This window comes from Cervus canadensis, chromosome 8, assembly GCF_019320065.1.
Source record: "Cervus canadensis isolate Bull #8, Minnesota chromosome 8, ASM1932006v1, whole genome shotgun sequence".
Classification (NCBI taxonomy): domain Eukaryota; kingdom Metazoa; phylum Chordata; class Mammalia; order Artiodactyla; family Cervidae; genus Cervus; species Cervus canadensis.
The window spans coordinates 66,237,694-66,259,508 of NC_057393.1; the positions used below are offsets into that span (position 1 = coordinate 66,237,694).

Consider the following 21,815-nt stretch of genomic DNA (forward strand, 5'->3'; position numbering starts at 1 on the left):
CTCGGGACCAGTGTCTCTGCAACAGACATTGTCTTGAGCCACTAGACAGCAAGGTAGAGGGGAATGATCAATGGGCTTGGGGCTGCAAACTGGAAACAAACATCTTTAAAGGGTCTGGACCAGCCTCTTGGGCCTCGTGAAGGCCACCTTGCAGGTAAGTACAATGTTTACCAGCCCAGCAGATGTCTGTCCGTCTGCTTCCTCTGAACACAAGCACCAAGGGCACCTGACTACAGTCCTTGATCAGTTCTTCGTGGCTCCACTGGATTTCGTGAATACATTCTTTCCTACCTCAGGGTTCTGACCACTGAAGGCTTGGCTCTGATTTCCATGGCACCCCATGCACAGTAAGTGATCAAAGACGGAAAGCAGGAGAAAATGAAGGGAGAGAAGCAGGCAGAGTCGGGGTGGGGTGGGGGCTGTGAGACTCTTCTAAAGCAGCAGCAAGTCCAAAGTGTGGCAGGGAGTGAGTCACGGCAATCTCCCGAGTGAGGAAGGCCTGCATGAATCCCTCATTCATCTGCCCTACACGTGTTTATCAAGCTCTCTCTTCGCACCTGGGATGGTGCTGTGTACCAGGGACATGTGATCGAGCAAAATCAGACAAATCATACCCTGTCTCCCTAGGGGTGGAGTGTCACAGCTGCTTTCCTATCATCTAGTTGTTCCAACCTCATCCTGCCTCCACTCACTGACCCTGCCTCCTCACCCCCAGGGCCCTGGCTTGAGTGATAAGGAAAACGAAGGATGGGGAGCTGCTCCATAAGGCGTTCCCTACTCCACCCCATGGCACACCTGAGTCCCATCTCTGAGTCTCACTCTGTCCTGCAGAGTGTCACAGAATGAGCAAAGGTGGGATGAGGGAGGGAGCGAGGAACAGCATTCCTAGAATCCCCGCTCAACTTCTTGCAAGCTCTTCATCCTCCATGGGTGCCCTGGCCCAGGCTGGGCAGGCGGGCGCCTCTGATCGCATTACAGAGCTGCTTGCCTTCAGCTCTGTCTCCTGACGCCAGTAATGCCTCTAGACGCTACTCAAGGCCTCTGGGGGTTGCAGGCTCCTGGGTGATCTCAGCAGAAGACGTTTCTCCCAGACCTTAGGGATATCTCTTGATATCCACCAGGCCCAGGTAGGCCTCAGGGACAGAAAAGGCAGCCTCCTTCTTCTTGCCCCTCTCCCTGACTCTCTGGTCAACCAGAAAGCTGCCACCAGGAACTCTCTGACCCCTGCTCTCCTGCCCAGAGAGGTACAGGCAGAGAAGGAGGGCCCAGGCCCAGCCAGGGGGCGACCAGACAGGGGGCGGGGGGAGGCAAGCAGGAGGGAGGCCATGGGAAATCGATGGAACCTGCTCTGTGCCAGGACCGCATGTCTATCTGACGTCACATCAACATCCCGGGAAGGCAGGGGGTTATCCCCACCCCACAGATGGGGATACTAGGGTACACGGAGGTTCAGCCACACAGCCCTGCCACTCGGTAAGAGTCAAATCCTTCTAATTCCAAGGCCTTGGCTCTTTCTACCAGGAAGGGAGCCCTGGCTCCTGAAGTCCTGTTTTATCAGATGATCAAATGGCTGAATTCAAAATCCATTTCATGGGTGGATATGTCAGACGTTCCCATCCTACACTTTAATATACATACCCCCTACCAAGAATGCACTTTCTATTCACCCGAGCTCTGCTCATCCTTCAAGGCCAGTCAGGCACTATCCTTCCCTCCTCCAGGAAGCCTTCCTTAACCAACCACCTGGGTCCACAAGAGCCTTCTCTCAACACCTGAAGGACTTCCTGTTGTATCACTCGATACTTGGCACCAACAACAATGAGGAGGAGGACAGTGAGTGTCATTGAGTGCTTTAGAATGTGCAAAGCACTTGCATACATTATTTCATTCATCCCCACAAGGATCTGATGAGATTGGCACTGTTACCACTCCTCCTTTACAAATGAAGAAACTAAAGCTCAGAGAGGTAGGTAACTTGCTCCAGGATACACAGCCAAATGCTAGAATAGCCAGGACTTGAACCCAAGTAGTCTGATTGCACAGCCCACCCTCTAAACATCATGCCAGAACCCACTCCAGCACCACAAGCCTGGCGCATGACTCATGATTCAAGAAGCAACACAAATCAATCCAAGGGTCAGGCCAGTGCTTTGCCCACCTCTGACCCAGTACTTCCTCAGATCAAATGAACGTCCATCTGTGCCAAGTTTTAGGACTGAGTGTATTTGTGTTCCAATACCTGGTGTGGGCACAGGATTCTTAAACCCCCAATCCTAAGTTCAACTACACTCGACCCCTGAGAAAGGAAACAGTGAGTGGGATGGCCAGGTCTGGACAGTGTCTTCCTACCACACCCCCCACAGGGCCTCCCTGAGCCTTGGTGGGGGTGGCAGGGTGGGGGGAGCAAGTACCTCTTTGTTCATATGCTCAGAGTGCCTTTGCCAGTGGGGCCCTTCTCTGCCTCCCAAGCCCTGCTTAGCATCTGGGGTTCTCCGTCTATGAGGCAGGAGATGCTTATGAAACAGGAAAAAGGGACTGAGGTCCCAGAGGGTGATTTATAGCTTTAGCGAGAGAGAGACCCAGGGCCGCATAATGCTCACAAGGGCATTCTAGTCAATATATTGACTTCCGAGAGGGGCCTCTGTAAACACAGTGGTTCTGGGCCTTGGTTACCTCTGTCTCTTGTTGGCTGCTAGGGCCTCTTCAGATGGAACCAGATCAAAAATCCTAGAGCCCTTAAGGATGGATCATCCTTCCACCTTTCCCCCATCCTGAATTTACAGAGGGGACCCAGAGAAGGAAGTCACCTGCCTAAGGTCACACAGCAGAGAAAGAGCAAAACCCAGAACCTCCCAACTCCCAGGGCAGGGGTTGCCGGGACTGCAGGCCCTGAACCTCCTGGCCTTCTGGAGGGGGTCCTCTCTGGCATCACAGGGCTGTGCCCGAGTGCTCCCTGAGCTCACTGTGTGCCAGGCCCTGGGCTAAGTGCTTTATCATATATCAGGTCATGTGATCCTCAAAACTGTCATTACCCCCACTGTACAGGTGAGGAAACTGAGGCAAAGAAGAGTTAGGCGAGCTGCCCAAGGCCATAGGGTTACTAAGTGGCAATGCTGGAGGCCTATATTAATCTCCTCAGAACCTCAGCTGACCACATCACGCACCTGCAGCTGAGGTCCTGAGGGTCCTCTGTGAGGAAAGGGGTTGGAGGGGCTGGGGGTTCCTAGAGGTGTTGACAATTGAGCTTGCCCTCTCCAATTAGCTCATGGCAGTAGCTGGGCTGAGGATTCTGTCCTTCGCTTGTACCCCACTCCGTGTTTTCTGGTGGGGGCCTGGCAGAAGGCAAAACAGTATACCTTTCCACACCTCCATCCCCAACGTAATTCCTATCATTGCTTAAAAAGTGTTTTCTGGGCTCACTCCATTTTCAAGAACCACAGAGAGCAAATCAAAGAATAAGAAATCTTTTCCTCTCAAGTGCCAGCCCCAGGTTGCAACTACTCAGAGGTAGTTGAGAGGGGCACCACCCCTTCAGCTGAACCTGGGAGGGACAGGATGGAAATATGGCTGAAAGCTGGCTCACCAAGGATTGGTGTCCACACAGGATGGAGCCCTTGCAGATGCTGGCAGGGCCAACTTCTCAAGATTTGGAGAAGTCTCAAGTGGGCACCCCTGTCCCCATCTTGTCTCCTCTTCAGCAGTGCTCTTAGAAAAAGAGAGTCAAGGTCTGGCTCACATCACCCTCTCCAGGAAGCCCCAAGGCTCTCTTCTCTGAATAGACAGTTGACCCTTGAACAACACAGCCTTGAACTGTGTGGGTCCACATAAAAGTAGATAATTTTTCAATGAATGTGGTATCCGTATTTTCATTTTATAGATGTTTAAGCTTGGGGATGAGTTAACGTTTGATTAGAGATTACAATATGTGGAATCAAAAGAACTGTTTTGAGTCCTGATTCTATCCAAACCATTTCAGCTTCATGCTCTTGGGTGAGTCATTTGTCAATTTCTTTATTTTTGAGGCTGATGAGGCAAAGATATTTTCAACTGCTGGGGAGTCAGCGCCCCTGACCCCCACATTATTCAAAGATCAGCTGCAGTGTCATTGGCCTCATTTGCCACAGAGGCTGTTGGAATGTCACTTACCATTCTTTGGAGTGGACATCAGCATCCCTCACACATAGTAACCACCTTGAGGGCTGGGGCCAGGGCTGCTCTGGTTCTGAGCCAGGTCCGAAGCGCATGTCCTAAGTGGCGCCTGCCTCCCCAGTGGGGTTCTTACAAGGACAAACTGAGGTCTTACATATGAGAGGGTTTTATAACCTGTTAAACAAAAGTTTGTCGGTGGGACTATGATTTTCCCAAAGGTCTCTCTAGTCTACAACAGCATACCTTATCCTAGAGTTAAGGATGGCAGGGGAGTGCTTTGTAACCAAGGAAATGAGGAACAGTGGAGTCCAGGGCTCATTTATGTGTCTGTATGTGCCTGCATCCTGTTTTACATCCATGGAGAGTCCCAGGCCCAGCCATGCCTGCTCATGTTGCTCTCCATGGGTGACGCCACTCATCTGAGCTCAGCTTGCTTCTTCCCTGGCAAATTCCTGAGGACCCCACTCCTCCTGGAGGACTGAAGCAGGAACCTGACCCAGAGCAGAGAGCAGACCTTCAAACCACAGGACCTGCCACTGTTTTAGGGAAGCAGACTGCAGGAGACCCCAGGACTCAGACTCCTGTCCTGTCCTCCTGGGGGGAGTCACCCAAGCTCCTGGTCTAGCGAGCTATAGAGCCTGTCTGTGGCAATCCGTTCCACCTGTCCTCAAGTGAGGGAGCTTCTTGCCCTTCCAACTCCATAACCTGGCATGCAGACCAAATGGATCAAATCTCACTCACCTGGGTCCCACCTCCTAAGCACATTGGAGCTTCCCTAGTATGGTGGTGACTCACCGTCCCCATACTACACACACCTATTTACACACACACGCCACAGCTGCACCCATTTGCATTACCCACCCCCAACCCAAACACACGCACGCCATCCCATATGCAAAAGGCACAACTCAAGACATGCGCCCCATCCCTCCTGCACACTTCACCCCACACGCACACCCAGCACCCAATGCAGCACCACACCTACCCTCACTCCCACTTCACACTCCCACCTCTGCCCACCTCCTTCATACACATTCTCACCCCCACCCCGACCCACTCTTCCACGCACACTTTCACACCACAGCCTGCCTTTTTCGAAAAGAGCCGCGCAGCAGCAGGCGGGGAAGCTGTGAGGCGCTGGGGTCAGCCTGTTCTGGGAGGTGAGAAGGAAGCTCCGCGAGCTCACTCCTTGACCGTGGCCGAGAGCTGCCCGGGCTCCTCGGCAGGGGAAGGGGTAGAGGCGGTTGGTGAGGGGGCCAAGGACCAGGGGGTACACGGGAGAGGAAGGGAAGGGGGAGCGGTTGGTGTCGGTGCCAAGATACGTGCGTCCCCCAGGTACCCGCGAGCTGAATCAGCCCCGCCAGCACCAGCCTCGGAGATGCTAACCAGGCTGCTTTGTCCGCAAGGGTAAATTCGGGAGCTTCCAGCAACCCAGGGCTTTGGAAGAGAAGGAAGAGGAACAAAGCGGGGAGGGTCGGGGGAGCGGGGAGGCGGCTGATTTATGCCTTCATTTCAGCAAATGTTTTCGTTGCCATTAGCCTCGCCGAAGTGGAGGGTCGGAGAGACAGGGGCGCGGCGAGGACCCGCCTGCCGAGGGGGCGCAGGGACTGGAGCGGTTGGTGCTGGCCGCCTGAGTTCGAATCCAGCGCAATCCAGCCGCCCGCCCAACTCCCAACGAGAAGCCAGGCTTCTCTCAAAAAACGCAGAGGAGGGGCTCACCTGGCCCTCGGTCACCCGGTCGGGTTGGGGACAAACTCCCCAAGCTCCAGCGACACCCGGCTGAGCGCAGGCCCATGGTGGAGCAGGAGGTGGCGCCCCATCCCCAACTTCAGGAGCAAATCACAAGGAGGACACGCGTTCCCTCCACCCTCCTGAAACTGCCCTTCCTCATATTATTCTAATTACGGTATTTTAAGTTTTCCTTTAAAAAAAGGAAAGTAACAGAAAAGCACAGAACACACTTGTTTGCTTTCATTTTGCCTTCACAGCTTTAATGATTCCATTTGTGGAAGCTGTTTAGGAAACTGGGGAGGAGGAGGAAGAAGAGGCCAGAAGCGCCAGCCCTTGGCCTTAGTGTCTGAATCCTTCTCTCCCTGCGTTGAGAGTAGCTTCTCCCTACAACCAACCCCACAGGCAACCCCTAAATCCCAACCTATGACCCCTGCTCCTTAACCCTTTCCTCCAGGCCTCAGGGGGCTCCAAGATACTTCCTTGCTACCCTAATCCCAGCCACAAGGTTCAAATGACCATATGTTTGGCCAGCAGGCCCGGGAGGAGGCTCCAGGATGGGCCATTCAGAAATACCAACCAAGCACTTGGAATGTAAGAGACCCACCGCCCCTTCAGCCTCATTGCCAAAGTCCAAACCCTCCTTAGAAGATACTGCCGGTAAGGAAGTGGTAGGCAGACCTGACACCCTGCTCTGACAGCCAGGAACAGGTCACAGTACCTCAGTCCAGGAAAAATTCAACAACAAAATGGGTGCAGGAGATGAGTTCCTAAAGCTTCAAAATAAAAATGTAAAAACCTATTTCGCCTCCAGCTATACAAAAGAGTGTCCAACACCTTGTGACCTCATGGACTGTAGCCTGCCAGGCTCCTCTGTCCATGGGATTTTCCAGGCAAGGATATTGGAGTGAGTTGCCATTTCCTTCTCCACAGGATCTTTCCCACCCAGGGATCGAACCCTCTGCTCCTGAATTGCAGACAAATTCTTTACCATTGAGCCATCAGGGAAGCCTCCATACCAATCAGTATAGAGCTTTAAAATGCTAATATGGAAAAAAAATGCTAATATGTAGTCCTGCAGACCAGGGGAGCCTGGATTGTGATTTATCTCACCACGGGCAGGTGGGGGCTTTTACTGAGAGGATCAGTGTTGGAAGGCCAGGGAGGAAGCTACTTTTGGGCACTTGCCTGGTCTTAGGGTCTCACCTTGACCTTTGGCCCAGCCCTGTTCCACCTCTCCCAGGTCCATGCTCCTGCAAATCTTGCCCCTGCAAGTCCCAGTCCAACTCGGTTACCAAACCGACTCCATCTTTAGCTGCCTGGCTTAGCCAGGCCTTGATTTCAAAATCTCAATCCCAGACCCACGCGGACAGTCTGCAGCCCAAGTGGAATAAAGGAGCCCTGACAAGAATGAGGTTTACAAGGCCTGAGTGCAAATCTCAGATCTCTCCATGAGTCCAAGTGTAGTCCTGGGCAGGTCAGGGCCTGTCCCAAAGCTTCAGCAGTTAAATAAGTGGATTGGAAGAGAGGGGAATTAATTTGTCCTATGGAATTCCCAGTTTGTGGGGTGGGGAGAGAAATTACATACAGAATTCCTCCCCTGCAGTGGTCCTCTCACTTTAATGAGAAGAAGAATTAAGACACTCTCGATTTTCCATTTGTTTAAGTGAACTTGGCATTTAGTATAGTGTACAGGAAGACAAGGACAGGCCACCACCAACATGCACACACACACAGAGCAAAAACACTAGGAAAATTCTGATTTTAACTGCACCTTAAAAAGAAGTATTACCATGACACCTTGGTTCCTTCTCAACCATCCCAGCCAGAGGCTCATTAATAGCTCTGGGAAAGGCTGAGGGATAGGTGGGAGGAGATTCCCAGGGCTAACCTCAGCTTTTAAAGTGTCCTCTCTGGCCAGTCACCTGCTGACATCTCCTCCTAAGAGTCTGGGGTTTTATGGTTCTGGGTTTGATTTCTCCACCATCAAATTTTATGGCTTAAAAAAAATTCTCGGTACTGTAAAGGGAACTCATTTCCAGATCCACTGGGAATAGGAGGAGGGGGAAGGACAGAGAGGTGCCTGCCCATTCAGGAGAACTTGGAGACTCCCAAGACAGACCGTGGATGAGACCATAAGCAGGAATTCAAAGTGAACTGAATCAGTCTGGCTATTGAACAGGAGCCTTGGATTTAAATCTGCAATCTGTGGTCAAGTGAAGGTAAGATTTGAGGAAACGCAACATCTTGGCCTTTTTTTCCCCCATCTGTGCAATGGAGCTCATGGGGGATCGCTGGGAAGACCTAATGAATATTCTGGAAGTTGCTCTGTACATTAGAGTACAAGGGCTGTGTAGGAGGAAGGGGCATGTTCTCTGTCTTAAAGGCAGGCTTCTAAGGGCAAGGGAAGGCGGCAGGCTGATCCCACCGGCTGGCCCCTCTCCAGGCTGGTGGGCAGGCAACCCCTGCTGCGCTAAGTAATGAGCACAATTCCAACGCCAGTTCTACTCTGCTAGTGAGAAATCAAAGCCCAGTATTAGAGGCCATTTCTGGCTGGGCACCGATCATGCCCAAATCCATCAAAGCCCTGGGCCTGGGGTTTCTTTTGGGGAAGGTGGAGGCCGGATGCTTTGTTAAGCAGGCAAGGCGGACCACCCCCAGCCTCCCAACGGAGCCTACTCTGCAGCTCTGGAGAACTCCAGGCCAATCAGTCTTGTCTTTCTCCTGCCTACCCAGCCCCCCACCCTCAGTAATCTCGGTATTTATTCCTTATATCCTTGCCCTGCTGGTCAAAGACAGCTTCCGAAGACCCAATCCTGCCCGTGTGCCATTTACAGAGACTTCACCCAACCCTTCAATCACGTCCCCTCAAACACCCCAAAACCAGAAACCAACACCCCAGCCCAGCACCTCCCACATCCAACTGCACTCTTTAAAACAAAGTTGGTCATTCAGCAGCCTGCCCCCTCCCCCATCATTACCTTCCAACTTCAAAACACTGCTTTAAATACCAGAGTCTGCCCAAATCATAATTAACGTGGATCAAATGATTGTGTCGTAACTTTACAACATAGGGCTAGGGGAAAAAAGGGGGCGGGGGGATATGCTAAAACCAAGTCCTCACTTGGGCCTGGGCCGTGGGAATCATTAATTCCAGAGTGAAGAATCTCTGACTACAAGTTGGGGGGTGGGGGCGAGGTGGTAAGGTCGAGGGGAGGCAGGAGGGCGGCGGACGTCAACACCTCAGCGGAAGATGCGGGGGGGGGGGGGGCGGCTGCGTCATCTGTCCACTTTCTGCACCAATTTTCCTGCCCCATTCTCAGCCTCAACTCAAGAGGACTCTGCAGGATACGGCCCTTCCCCACCCTACCTCGAAAGCCCGGTGCTTCGGTTCCTGAGAGAGAACGAGAGAGGTGGATGGATCCCGTGCGTCCACCCTGCTCCCCAGGAAGACTCAGCCCAGTCAGCCGCGCCGGACCCAGTTACAGACCAGCGAGACGTGTACACATCCACGGCGGAAGAGGCGGAATAGCTTTAATTTTTAGTAGCCCACCGACTCCCTTAAGGCACCTTGGTGGGTCCTGAGTAGGAGCCTGGCGAGCGCACCCAGTCGACTCCCCAGACGGGGAGAATGTCAGTGATTCATTTAAAAAGAAACTAGGCAGATCGCTACGTACTCCTCCCTTCAACCACCAACACACAGAAAAAAAAAATATCTTCTAGACCCGCGAATCCCAAGATCTCGGGGAAAACTGTACGTGCAAGACTCAGCCCTATTCTCATCGATAACCAAACCCCTGCAACCTGGCCTCATCCGGCTGGTGGAGCGGACCAGCGCTTCCCGTGCTCCCCAGGTTTCTCGCTCCCTCCTTCTAGTCTGCGGATTCCGGTCGGTGCCGCGGTAGGAGCTTGGGCGAGCCGGGACCTGGACTAGGAAGTTGCCAGCGAACCGGGAACGAGCGCACACCTGGCCTGTGCAGCGACTGTGTGTGTGTGTGTGTGTGTGTGTTTTACGAGCCGCTGCCAAGCACGCGCAGAACCAGGGGTCCCCTGGAGGCCAGTCTTCCAGGAGGCGCAGACCCCGACTCGGATATCATTCCAGGGAAAAGAAGCGACCCCTCCTTTCCAAGCAGGAGCTGGAGGACCTGCGCACCCCGCGCGAGATGACTGCATCATCGCCCACTTTGATGGGGCAGAGAAATCTACCTCCGAACTTGGGCGCCCTTGCCTCTTTCCCTACGCGCACTAATGGAGCGATGGACCACCTCAACTTCGGGGCAGAGTGAGGCGCCAGGGTTCCCTCGCCCCACTCCCCCATGCCCGACCGCTCCCTACCTGCTTGACTCAGCCTCAGGTCCCAGCAGAGCAGCAGCGCCAGCAGCAGCGCGCCCCGCGCTCCGCTCCGGGCCCACATGCTCCCTCGGCCCGGCTCGGGCGCCTCTCCCCCGGGGCTCTCTCCCTGGCCCCAGCCTCGCCGCCGCCGTCTCCGCCGCCGCCGCCTCCTCCTCGCCGTCCTCCCCGGCGCCCGGTCGCGCCAGCTCGTGCCCTCCGTTGGGGCAGAGGCAGCCACGCTTCGCAGAGGGCTGCCGGGCGCTCGGAGCGCGACGGGTGACTGGCGTCCGCTCTCCGGTCAGGCTCCGGCGCGCCCCTCTCTGCGCTCCTCCGGCGCCGGGACTCGAGCTCTCCCCGGGTTCTCACGTCCTGGCTACGAAGTTGCACGACTGAAGGTTAGACCGCTCAGCGGCGCTCGCAGCGGCTGACGCCGCGCGGTCCGAACCCCAGTACGCGCGTTCCTGCGCCCAGTTGCTACCCGTGGCTCCTGCGTCTTCGCCGGCCCCAGCCTCCAGCCACAACGCCGAGCGCTGCCGCTCGCTCACCCTAGTGAGTCTTTGAGCTGAGGAGGACCAAGCACGGCCGGGGCGGGGCGGGGCGGGGCTTTGGGAGGGCAGGGGCGGAGTCGGCGCGGGGCCTTTCGAGGGGGTGACCGACGGCCTCTGGGGCGCGGCCTCAGCGAAGCTGGGGGCCCTTCAGGGAGGTCCTCGAGAGACGGTGGGCCCGGAGCATTGGAAAACTCGGCCTCTGGATCGAAACTGGAAGCGGAGTCTGCCCAATTTTCCTTCCCAGGAACTAAGGAAATGTATTTTTGAGCTCCCATTTGGCTTGGCTGTGTCAGCTTTCTCCTCTGATTAAACTCAGGACTCTGTCGTTTTTGGTTCCCTGGTCTATACTATCTGTAAAATCTATGTCTTCTACATGGGAAGGGGGTGGCGGTGGGGTTCTTTCCCAGAAAACCCTTCTTAAGTGAGAAAAATCTCAAACCCTCAAGTCCCGGGTTAAGTTGGAACTTACAGCTCTGTGAACTTGATTGTGGATCTGGATCATCCTGGTTAGCCAGGTTACTTGTTGGCATGACCCTGGGCAGAACTGTTTGACCAGACCCAGCTGAACCTCCTGTAGCGCCCAGGGCCTAGGATGTTACCCCCATCCCAACTGACAGTGGGGCACGGGGGGAGCCATGTTTGGCTTGGTGTAAATTTGGGCTCTGCCCCTTGCCTGCTGTGTGACCTTGAACAAGTGACTTAACCATTCTGATACTTCATCATCTCCAAAATGGAGAAAAATGATAACAATTTTATAAGAGGGTGTAGAACTGTAGGGCTTCCCAGGTAGCACTAATGGTAAAGAACCCGCCTGCCAATGCAGGAGACAAAAGAGACTCGGGTTTGATCCCTGGGTCAGGAAGATCTCCTAGAGGAGGGCATGACAACCCACTCCAGTATTCTTGCCTGGAGAATCCCATGGACAGAGGAGCCTGGTGGGCTACAGTCCATAAGGGTCACAAGAGTCAGACACGCTGAAATGACATGGCAGGGCATGGAAGAAATGAATTTTTAAAATATGTATAGAGGGAATTTCCTGGCAGTTCAGTGGTTAGGATTCTGTGTTTCCACTGTAGGGTACATGGGTTCAATCCCTGGTCTGGGGAACTAAGATCCTACATGCAGTGCAGCGTGCCTCCCCGGCCAAAGTACGGAAACTGCTGTGCAAATGTCAATAATCTCTCAATCTTTCTTTCTGAGATCTCTCCTCTCAGTTAATCTGACTCCTGGTGGAAAATCCTGACCACCCAAGAGTGAGCCAAAGGGCATGAGGAGCCAGGTGGAGTTTGGGGTTAGGCAGTATCTTGAGATTGAAACCCAGTGACATTAGAAGGGGTGGATCAGCTAATGCCAGCAAGGTCCTTCTATGTGCCAGGCACCAGGTTAAGCTCTTTATATGCACCACTTCAGTTAATCCTCACAAGTCTGGGAAGTAAGTACCATTTGTAATCTCATTTTACCTATGAAGAAATGGAGGCACAGAGACATGAAGGCATTTGCCCAAGATCACACAGCTTTGAGTGAATGGGTGGATGAGTCAAAGGACAAGAGAGATAGGACTGGAAAGAAATGCTGAGCTGGGGATCCTCCACCCTCCTACCTCTTCTGGGGCTGGTGGGTGAGAAAGCACTGGCAGCCAGCAGGAATGCCCCTTTCTCTAGTCCTGGACTGTTCACTACTTGGGGTTTTTCCAGAGCTGGGATCTGGAATCACTCCTCCAATACAGAGGCAGTGGCTGCTTCAAGTAGGGGTAAAGGAAGGCAGAGGGAGGTCCACCCAGGCCAGTAGGGGTAGGCTGGAACATGGTCAGTGCTCCCAGGATCGCTTCCTAGATTGGTGGCGAAAGAACTTGGAGGTCAGAACTGCAGGTTGGAAAGGGATTTTTTGGGTAGGGGCAGGTAGAGAAAAAACAAGGGCCTGCCTCAGCTGTCTTCCCAGAGGACGAAGGGCAGGACTGCCCAGGACTCCTGTCCATACAGATTGCTTCCACAGCTTGGGTCTGGAACATGTCGGAAGGGGGTCTGTGGATCAGTTCACCTCCCCAGCCTTCCTGGCCAGGCACCCAGGATCAGGAGGGTGGATATGGGGGAGTAGAACTCCCTGGGAAGAACTTAGGCCAACTAAGAAAGGCCCCCATGTGCAAAGACAGATTATTTTTAGCTTGGCCCAGGCAAGGGCAGTAGGTGAGGGAGTCAATAGCTCATCACACCCAGCCAGCCCCACCTAACCACAGTACAAGCACACATATACACACCCACCCCTAGACAGTTACAGGCACACCTACAAAGGTACACACACAAGCAAACATACAATGAAAATATACAAGTGCAAAATGACCCAGAAACATCACAAAGGCACCCACCTGCAGAGAGGCCCACATACTTAAAACATAGGATTTAAAAAGTACACACATACACCTTGTCACAGACACACACACAGGCATGCAAATCCAAAAGTACAAATACATTCTTAGGCAGATGACACCAAGGACAAATAGATATTTAGATGCTTAACTTCCACCAGGCAACACATATAGGTCCATGTACTGTCAACCCCTGGCACAGGCACAAGGTCAAGTGCTTTTTGCTAGATAACTCAGTGGGGACCTCAGTAGAGCCTTGGCAGGCAGGGACCACAGGACAGGCATGCTCTCTCTCTTAACCAGAAGACCAATATGATATTGGACATTTTTCAAAAAAGTTCCAGTGCACAGGACTTTGCTGTTTAGATAGTAATTGCACCAGGCAGGCCCTTCTAGTCCTAGTATCAGATTTCATGACTTTAATTCCTAACTGGAAAGAAGGGGTCTCGGGGAGGACGGGGGTTGGGCAAGCAAAAGGAGAACAGTCCATTCCTCTTATTCTGCTGATCCCCATCCCATTTCCCCTGATCCTAGAAATATGCCCATTGGAGGTCCTGGACCCTTCTTTGGCTCCAGGACTCCCGCATTGGGGTAGGAGACTTACCACATTGGGATTCCTCCATAACTCCTCTGCACCTCCCTGCCATTCCAGTGTCTGGAAGGATGTCCCTTCCCCAGACACCTGCAGTTAAATAACCACTGGGGGTGTGGCTGCTCCCCAGCCCCAACATCTTCAAGTGCCAGCCCTCAACTGGTGGGGGTGGGGGGCAGCAAAAGGACTTCAGAGGGAGTCACACTACCCTGAGCTCACACCTTTCCCCAGGATGGGTGAAGAATAGGCAAGGTCCTAGCCCTGGGATGACACATTGGAATAGCTGGATTAAGACCTACCAGGGTGTTCCCAAACCCAGTGCCATCAGACTCACAGTGAAGAGGTCTTGCTGTGAGTTAAGAAAGAGGCTGAGGGACTTCCCTTGTGGTCCAGTGGTTAAGACTCTATGCTTTCAATGCATGGGGCCCGGGTTGGACCCCTGGTTGGGGAAATAAGATCCCACATGGCATGGCCAATAAATAAGTAAATAAATAAATAAAAGAGGCTTGGAGGCCAGGCCCCCCTTTTCTTGCTCACCATGATATATCCGGTACCTCTGACTATCCTGCACATATATAAGCATACATAAATATTGGTTGAGTGGATGCATCAGTGAGGCTGAGGAAAGAAGGGTTACTGGTTAAAGGGCCTACAGCTTTGCCTGATGAGCCCTGGACGGAGCCTCCCACCTCCCCTCCATTTCCTACAGGGGTTCTACAGGGCCTGAGGTTGGAGGTGGGGCAGACTTTGTGCAATGCAGTTGCTTTGAAATCAGTCTCAGAGCTAGTTCTGACCCTTAGTGGGGTCTGTGGTGCTTCCTTGGGTTTACCCTCATTTTCCCAAATCAGGAGAGAGCATCACAGACAGTTCTGGAATCTGGAGCTGAGCTGATGGATGAACACCAGACGCGGGGTTCCTCTTCTTACCTGCTGGGAGAACTTGGGTTGGCTGCGGAGCCTTTCCAAGCATCAGTTCCATCAGGTGTAAAATGGGAACAATAACTAGCTCGTGGGATTAAAAAGAATTTACAGAGAGCCCCTAATCTGGCTGAATGCACGCCACCTATTTTATAATAAGGAGCAGCTGTCCGGGGTTCCCTGCAGGCGTGGCTAGCGGCTTTGGTTGGCGGCTTCCCCAGGCGGCCGGTACCGCTGTGCTCCAGAGCGCCACTAGGCGGCGCGCTGCAGCTCGCACCTCCTCCGTGGCTGCTTCGGCTTGCTTCCTAAAGCAGTGGGTCTGGAATGGAGATGCGCTCTGGCTTCCACCTTGGGGCCGCCCAAGAGTGGGTTTCCATTCCAGGTTGTCTGGGGAGGGGGCTCTCAGACCACTCTGTTTGCAAAATTTTAGGTGCGAAGTCTTGGGGATGAGTTCATAATCCCTCCCCTGACCCTTCAAGGCCGGGATGGACTCCGAACGCCTGGATCTTGCTGACAACAACCTTATGAACTAGGGACTGTGACTACCTCATTTACCAGATGAGGGAAATGAGGCACAGAGAGGTAATTTGCTCGAGGTAGCAGACAGCTAGTAAATGGGACCCTGGAGATTCAAATCCAGGCAGACTGGATCTCAAGCTTGTACTGTGTTTTTTTAATCAAGGTAACATAACATTTACAATTTTAACTATTTAAAGCATACAATGTAGTCTCTTTTAGGGTCTTCACATTGTTGTGCAGCGATCACCACTATCTAATTCAATAACATTTCATCGCCCCAAAAAGAAACCACACACCAGTAAGCAGTCACTCCCTATGCTCCCCTCCCTTCCCCCGCCCCTGGCAACCAGGAATCTACTTTCTGTCTCTATGGATTTTCCTGTTCTGGGAATTTCATATAAATGCAATCACACACTATACAGGACTCCCCTGTAGTTCAGATGGTAAAGAATCTGCCTGCAATGCAGGAGACCTGGGTTCAATCCTTGGGTCAGGAAGATCCCCTGGAGAAGGAAATGGCAACCCACTCCAGTCTTCTTGCCTGGAAAATCCCATGGACAGAGGAGCCTGGTGGGCTACAGTCCGTGGGGTTGCAGAGTCAGACACGACTGAGCGACTAACACACACACACTATGTGGCCTGAGTCATCAAGACCGGGCTCTTAACCTACTAAATACTGTGACAACCCTCCACCTCCCCCCCCACCCCAAGTACATCTTTTCTGTTACCTCTAGGAGAGGGCCTTCTCCCTGGAATTCAAGCAGTGTAAGCAGTCATTCACAAAAGCTTTAGGGTCAGGCAGATTCAGATTCAAATCCTGGCTCTGTCTTGCACAATTTTCTCCACTATTGCCTTCTCAAAATTCTTTGTTGTTGTTACTTAAGAAAAAATAATAGTTTTAGAACAGTTTTAGATTTATGAAAAAATTACATAGCACAGAAAGTTCCCATAGTCCTTCATCCCTCTTTCCCCTAATATTAATAACTTAGGTTAGTGTGGTAGATTTGCTATAATTAATGAACCAATATTGAAATACTATTATGAACTAAGATTCATTTAGATTTCCTTAGCTTTTACCTAATGTCCATTTTCTGTTCTAGGATCCCACATTACACATAGTAGTCAGGACTCTAAGGGCTCCTCTAAGAGTTTCTTAGATTTTCTTTGTTTTTGATGATCTTGACAGTTTTGAATATTATTCATCAGGTATTTTGCAGAATATCCCTCAGTTGGGATTTGTCTATCTTGAAGTTCTTAATACTTTTTGAATGAGGAGCCCTGTTCCAAATAACTTTGCACTGGGACCAATAAATGATGCAGTGTGTCCTGCTTGTGGGTTATGGGGCATAGAAAAAGCAGATGAAGACAGAGCTGGAACAGACTGCTGACTGAGACTGCCATGCTGGGGCCTGCCTGCAGTGGTGGAGGGGGTTTCCTTAGTGCTCTGAAGGGGTAGTGTTGGGGGTTAGACCCAGGGAAGAGAAGGAAAAAGTAAACATGAAAGACGACTGCATTCCAGGCAGAGAGAACATGGTGAGGAAGGCCTAGGATCAGGAATGTGGATGGTGTGACTGGGAGCGGCTGGGTCCATGTGCTGACGTGGTGAGTCAGAGGTGCCTGTGGACTTCCAGGGCACAGCTGTGACCGAAGCACCAACCAGTCCTTAGAGGAGGGGTTGCCGTCTCGAAAAATAAAAAAGCCAGCTGACGAAACTGCAGCAGGCCCGACACCGTGCCAAGGGTGCTGCGTGAATTGGTTCCTTCAACCTCCATGATAACCAGTGAGGTTGATGCAATGATTATCCCCATTTTAATGGGAAAAGTGTGACAGGTTTTCCTGCTTAGCTAGAGATGGAGGACAGATTCAAACCCAGGCAGCCTGGTGCCAGCGCCTGCACACTCAACACATCTCCAGGATGTAGTTTTTTGTTTTTTTTTTTTAAATCTTAACAATGTAATTTCCCATTGCTCATTTCCATTTTTGCTGGAGGTAGGTGTTAAACATGGGCCCATTAAATGGAAACTGGGGCTCTGAAAGGGAAAGGGACATGCCTAAGGTCAGCTGGTAAGTACTGACTCTGAGCTTTAAACCCACATTATTATGACCAGCCCATGCTGCTCAGGCCATGCTGAATTTCAGTTCTTCTGTGGAATTCAGTAGGAAATTATCCATACAGAGGGAAGAAGGTACACTCTAACAGGGTACAGTCTAAAATAGCAAAATAGACCTTTCAAACTTTCTTATACTCTGTTTTTCTTTTATAAACAACCCAATTTAAGTGTATTCAGGTAAGCACCAAGGTACTTTGCCTAAGAAAAACATCAAGGCACTTCATATTTGTTTTAAAACTATGGACTACAGCCCTTGGCATATATGCCTTTTGCCATTTCAAAGATGTCTAATTTCCCATACAGATGGCCAATAGGCACATGAAAAGATGCCTAACATCACTGATTACCAGGGAAATGCAAATCAAAACTGCAATGAGGTACTATCTCACACTGGTGAGATTGGCCATCATCAAAAAGTCTACAAATAACAAATGCTGCAGAGGGTATGGAGAAAAGGGAACCCTCCCACACTGTTGGTAGCTGTGTAAACTGATGCAGCCACTATGGAAAACAGTATGGAGGTTCTTCAAAAAACAAAAATAGAGCTACCATATGATCCAACAATCCTAATCCTGGACATATATCCAGCCAAAACTATAATGTAAAAAGATATATGCACTCCTCTGTTCATAGCAGCACGATTTACCATAGCCAAGACAAGGAAAGAACATAAAGGTCCAACAGCAGATGAATGGATAAAGAGGATATGGAATATATACAATGGAATATTATGCAGCCATAAAAAGAATGAAATCATGTCATTTGCAGGAACATGGATGGACCTAGAAATTATATAAGTGATGTAAGTCAGAAAGAGAAAGATAAATACCATATAATATCACTTATATGTGGAATCTAAAATATGACATAAATGAGCATATCTATGAAACAGAAACTTATGGACATAGAGAACAGACTTGTGGATGCCAAGCGGGAGGGGCCGGGAGAGGGGAGGACTGGGAGTCTGGATTAGCAGGTGCAAACTATTACATACAGGATGGATAAACAGCTAGGTCCTACTGTATAGCATAGGAAACTATATTCAATAGCATGTGATAAGCCATAATGGAAAAGAATATGACAAAGAATGTATATGTGTATAACTGAATCACTTTGCTATAAAGCAGAAATTAACACATTGTAAATCAACTATATTTCAATAAAAATTAAAAAAATAAGGAGCCCCAAATAGTCTAATTTTAGAATTGCTCATGTGATCTTTCCTGTATTGTTTATATAATTCTGGACAATTAACCAAATTAAACACAATGTTTAAACTATCTAGAAATTACAATATAATGTAAATAATTCACTCACTGAGATTAATATTTCAGAGAAGAGCAAGGAGAGGTAAGAAGGCCTTCTTAAATGAACAATGCAAAGAAATAGAGGAAAACAATAGAATGGGAAAGACTAGAGATCTCTTTAAGAAAATTGGAGATATCAAGGAAATATTTCATGAAAGGATGGGCATGATAAAGGATAGAAATGGTAAGGACCTAAGAGGATCAGAAGAGATTAAGCAGAGGTGGCAAGAATATACTGAAGAACTATACAAAAAAGGTCTAAATGACCAAGATAACCACAATGGTGTGATCACTCACCTAGAGCCAGACATCCTGGAATGCAAAGTCAAGTGGGCCTTAGACAGCAGTACCAGAAACAAAGCTAGCGGAGGTAAGAGAATTCCAGTGGAGCTATTTCAAATCCTAAAAGATGATGCTGTTAAAGTGCTGCACTCAATATGCCAGCAAGTTTGGAAAACTCAGCAGTGGCCACAGGACTGGAAAAGGTCAGTTTTCATTCCAATCCCAAAGAAAGGAATGCCAAAGAATGTTCAAACTACTGTACAATTGTACTCATTTCACATGAAAATCCTTCAAGTGAGGCTTCAGCAGTACATGAACTGAGAAATTCCAGATGTACAAGCTGGATTTAGAAAAGGCAGAGGAACCAGAGGTCAAATTGCCAACATCCACTGGATCATAGAGAAAGCAAGGGAATTCCAGAAGAAAAACTACTTCTGCTTCATTGACTACACTAAAGCCTTTGACTGTGTGAATCACGACAAACTGTGGAAAATCCTTAGAGATGGAAATACCAGACCACCTTACCTGTCTCCTGAGAAGCCTGTATTCTGGTCAAGAAGCAACAGTTAGAACTGAACATGGAACAATGGACTGGTTCAACATTGGGAAAGGAGTACAACAGGCCTATATATTGTCATCTTGCTTATTTAAATTCCATGCAGAGTACATCATGCAAAATGCCGGGCTGGATGAATCACAAACTGGAATCAGGATTGCCAGGAGAAATATTCCAAAAATGGCAGAAAATGAAGAGGAACTAAAGAACCTCTTGATGAAAGTGAAAGAAGGGAGTGAAAAAGCTGGCTTAAAGCTCAACATTCAAAAACCTAACATCATGACATCCGGTTCCATCACTTCATGGCAAATAGATGGAGAAAAAGCAGAAACAGTGACAGATTTTATTTTCTTGGGTTCCAAAATCACTGTGGACGGTGACTGCAGCCATGAAATTTAAAGATGCTTGCTCTTTGGGAGAAAAACTATGACAAACCTAGACAGTGTATTAAAAAGCAGAGACATCACTTTGCCTACAAAGGTTGGTATAGTCAAAGCTATGGTTTTCCCAGTAGTCTTGTACAAATGTGAGAGTTGGAACATAAAGAAGGCTGAGCACTGGAGAACTGATGCTTTCAAATTGTGGTGCTGGAGAAGTCCTTTGGGCAGCAAGGAGATCAAACGAGTTAATCCTAAAGGAAATCAACCCTGAATATTCATTGGAAGGACTGTTGCTAAAGCTCTAATATTAATACTTTGGTCACCTGATGTGAAGAGCTGGCTCATTGGAAAAGACCCTAATACTGGGAAGGATTGAAGGCAAAAGGAGAAGGGAGTGGCAGAGGATGAGATGGGCAGATGGCATCACCGACTCAACAGACATGAGTTTGAGCAAACTTTGGGAGATAATGAAGGACAGGGAAGCCTGGCATGCTGCAGTCCATGGGGTCACAAAGAGCTAGACATGACTTAGTGATTGAACAACAACTTTATTTACAACACACTATCTTGATACTTATAATTCTGTAAAGCTTTCATTTGGGCAAAAGTATGACTACTTAAGTTATAGCAGTTTCTTAAACTAAGACTGAGGGAGAATTCAAAATGAACTTGGAAGAGAGACAAAAATCCCTGTGTTTCTTGCTATGGTTTTGAATTTTTAGGAGCAGTTTCCTTTGAATCCTAAAGATAACTCACTATTGTTTTCGGGACATACACCAAAGAAACTCTTCAGTGAAAAGGATTCTTGAGGTTTTGTATACAAGCTTCCCACAGGAGTGGGAAGAAGAAGAGGTACCTGAGTTGTGAACTCTGTCCCCTGGGATGTATTGGCAAGAAAGATCTTAACTGGAGGGAGATGCAAAGGAAGGAAAGAAGAGAGTGTGTAAAAGGGAAGGGGTAGTGAAAACCCTTCCTTATGAGGAGCATGCCTTGTCAGGTCCTCTGATCCTCTGCTCTTCTTGCAATATCAGCCGTCAACTCACCAGGTCCCCTCTGCTCTGCATTTTTGCTATAAAATCGATTCCACTCTGAACTATGAAGTTGGACCTATTAGCTTTTCATGGTTTGCTTCTAGAGTTGCTGTTCCTGATGATTCTTCATCCTTGCCGACATCTTTTAGCAGGACTTGAGGCTGTCAGTGTGAAGGCCCACACATATTCTATCTCAACATGGCTAAGCTTTTTGAGGATTTTACCTTTTCTTTCAAGTAGTTTGCTTAAGTTGTATGGTGAGAGATATTTAAACAAGTAAAAACTTCAGCTCCAAATTCAAGGAGCTATTAAAAATTCCAATGGATGCTGCCCAGAACATCATCACCCAAGATGTGCAGAAATCAGGACTTAGATTGCTGTTGCCTTGTTAGTATCACCAGCTGGAACTAATGGTGAAGAAGGTCAACTGTGAGGAAAGGAAGTTAAAGAACTAGCACATTTACATTCCTGCCCAGTGCTTCCTCTTCTCTCTCCTTACAAAAATTTTTTGATTGAGGTATAATTAACATATAGCAAAATACACAGGCCTTCAGCATAAAGTTATATGACATTTGTCAAGGGAAAGCATGTACTAAACCACCATCCCAATCAAGATTTGAATATTTCCATCATCTTAGACCATTCCCTCCTATTCCTTCCTGGTCAGTCCTCACTGTGCAGAGGCAACCACCAGGCTGATTTCTAACACTAGAGATCAGTTTTGCTTATTCTGAATGTTCATACACGGAAGCAAATAATATGTAGTCTTCTGTGTCTGGCTTCTTTCTCGCAGTATAATGACTGAAATTCATTCCAGGGTGCTGTGTTGTTGTGGTAATGGAAGTTCACTCCCTGTGATTCTTGAAGAGGATTAATTATTTGAACACTGTAATTTGTTTATCCATTCACTTATGATGTACATTTGGATTGTTTCCCATTTTAGTCTAGTATGAATAATGCTGCTAAAAATATTCTTGAGCAATTATTTTGTGGACATGTAT

At 49.5% G+C, this 21,815-nt stretch overlaps 1 protein-coding gene across 2 annotated transcripts in view; it reads right to left on the reverse strand.

The window, feature by feature from the left end:
• Positions 1-10,779, reverse strand: part of UNC5B (unc-5 netrin receptor B) — an 86,524-nt gene extending 75,745 nt beyond the window's left edge. Inside the window, exon 1 of one of the 2 annotated variants that reach the window (XM_043476680.1) lies at positions 10,213-10,779. In XM_043476680.1, the coding sequence (XP_043332615.1) occupies positions 10,213-10,291 (79 nt within the window). In that variant the 5' untranslated portion in view covers positions 10,292-10,779. The remainder of the gene's footprint in view (positions 1-10,212) is intronic. The other variant, XM_043476679.1, reaches the window with a different exon arrangement.
• Between the last annotated feature and the right edge of the window lie 11,036 nt (positions 10,780-21,815).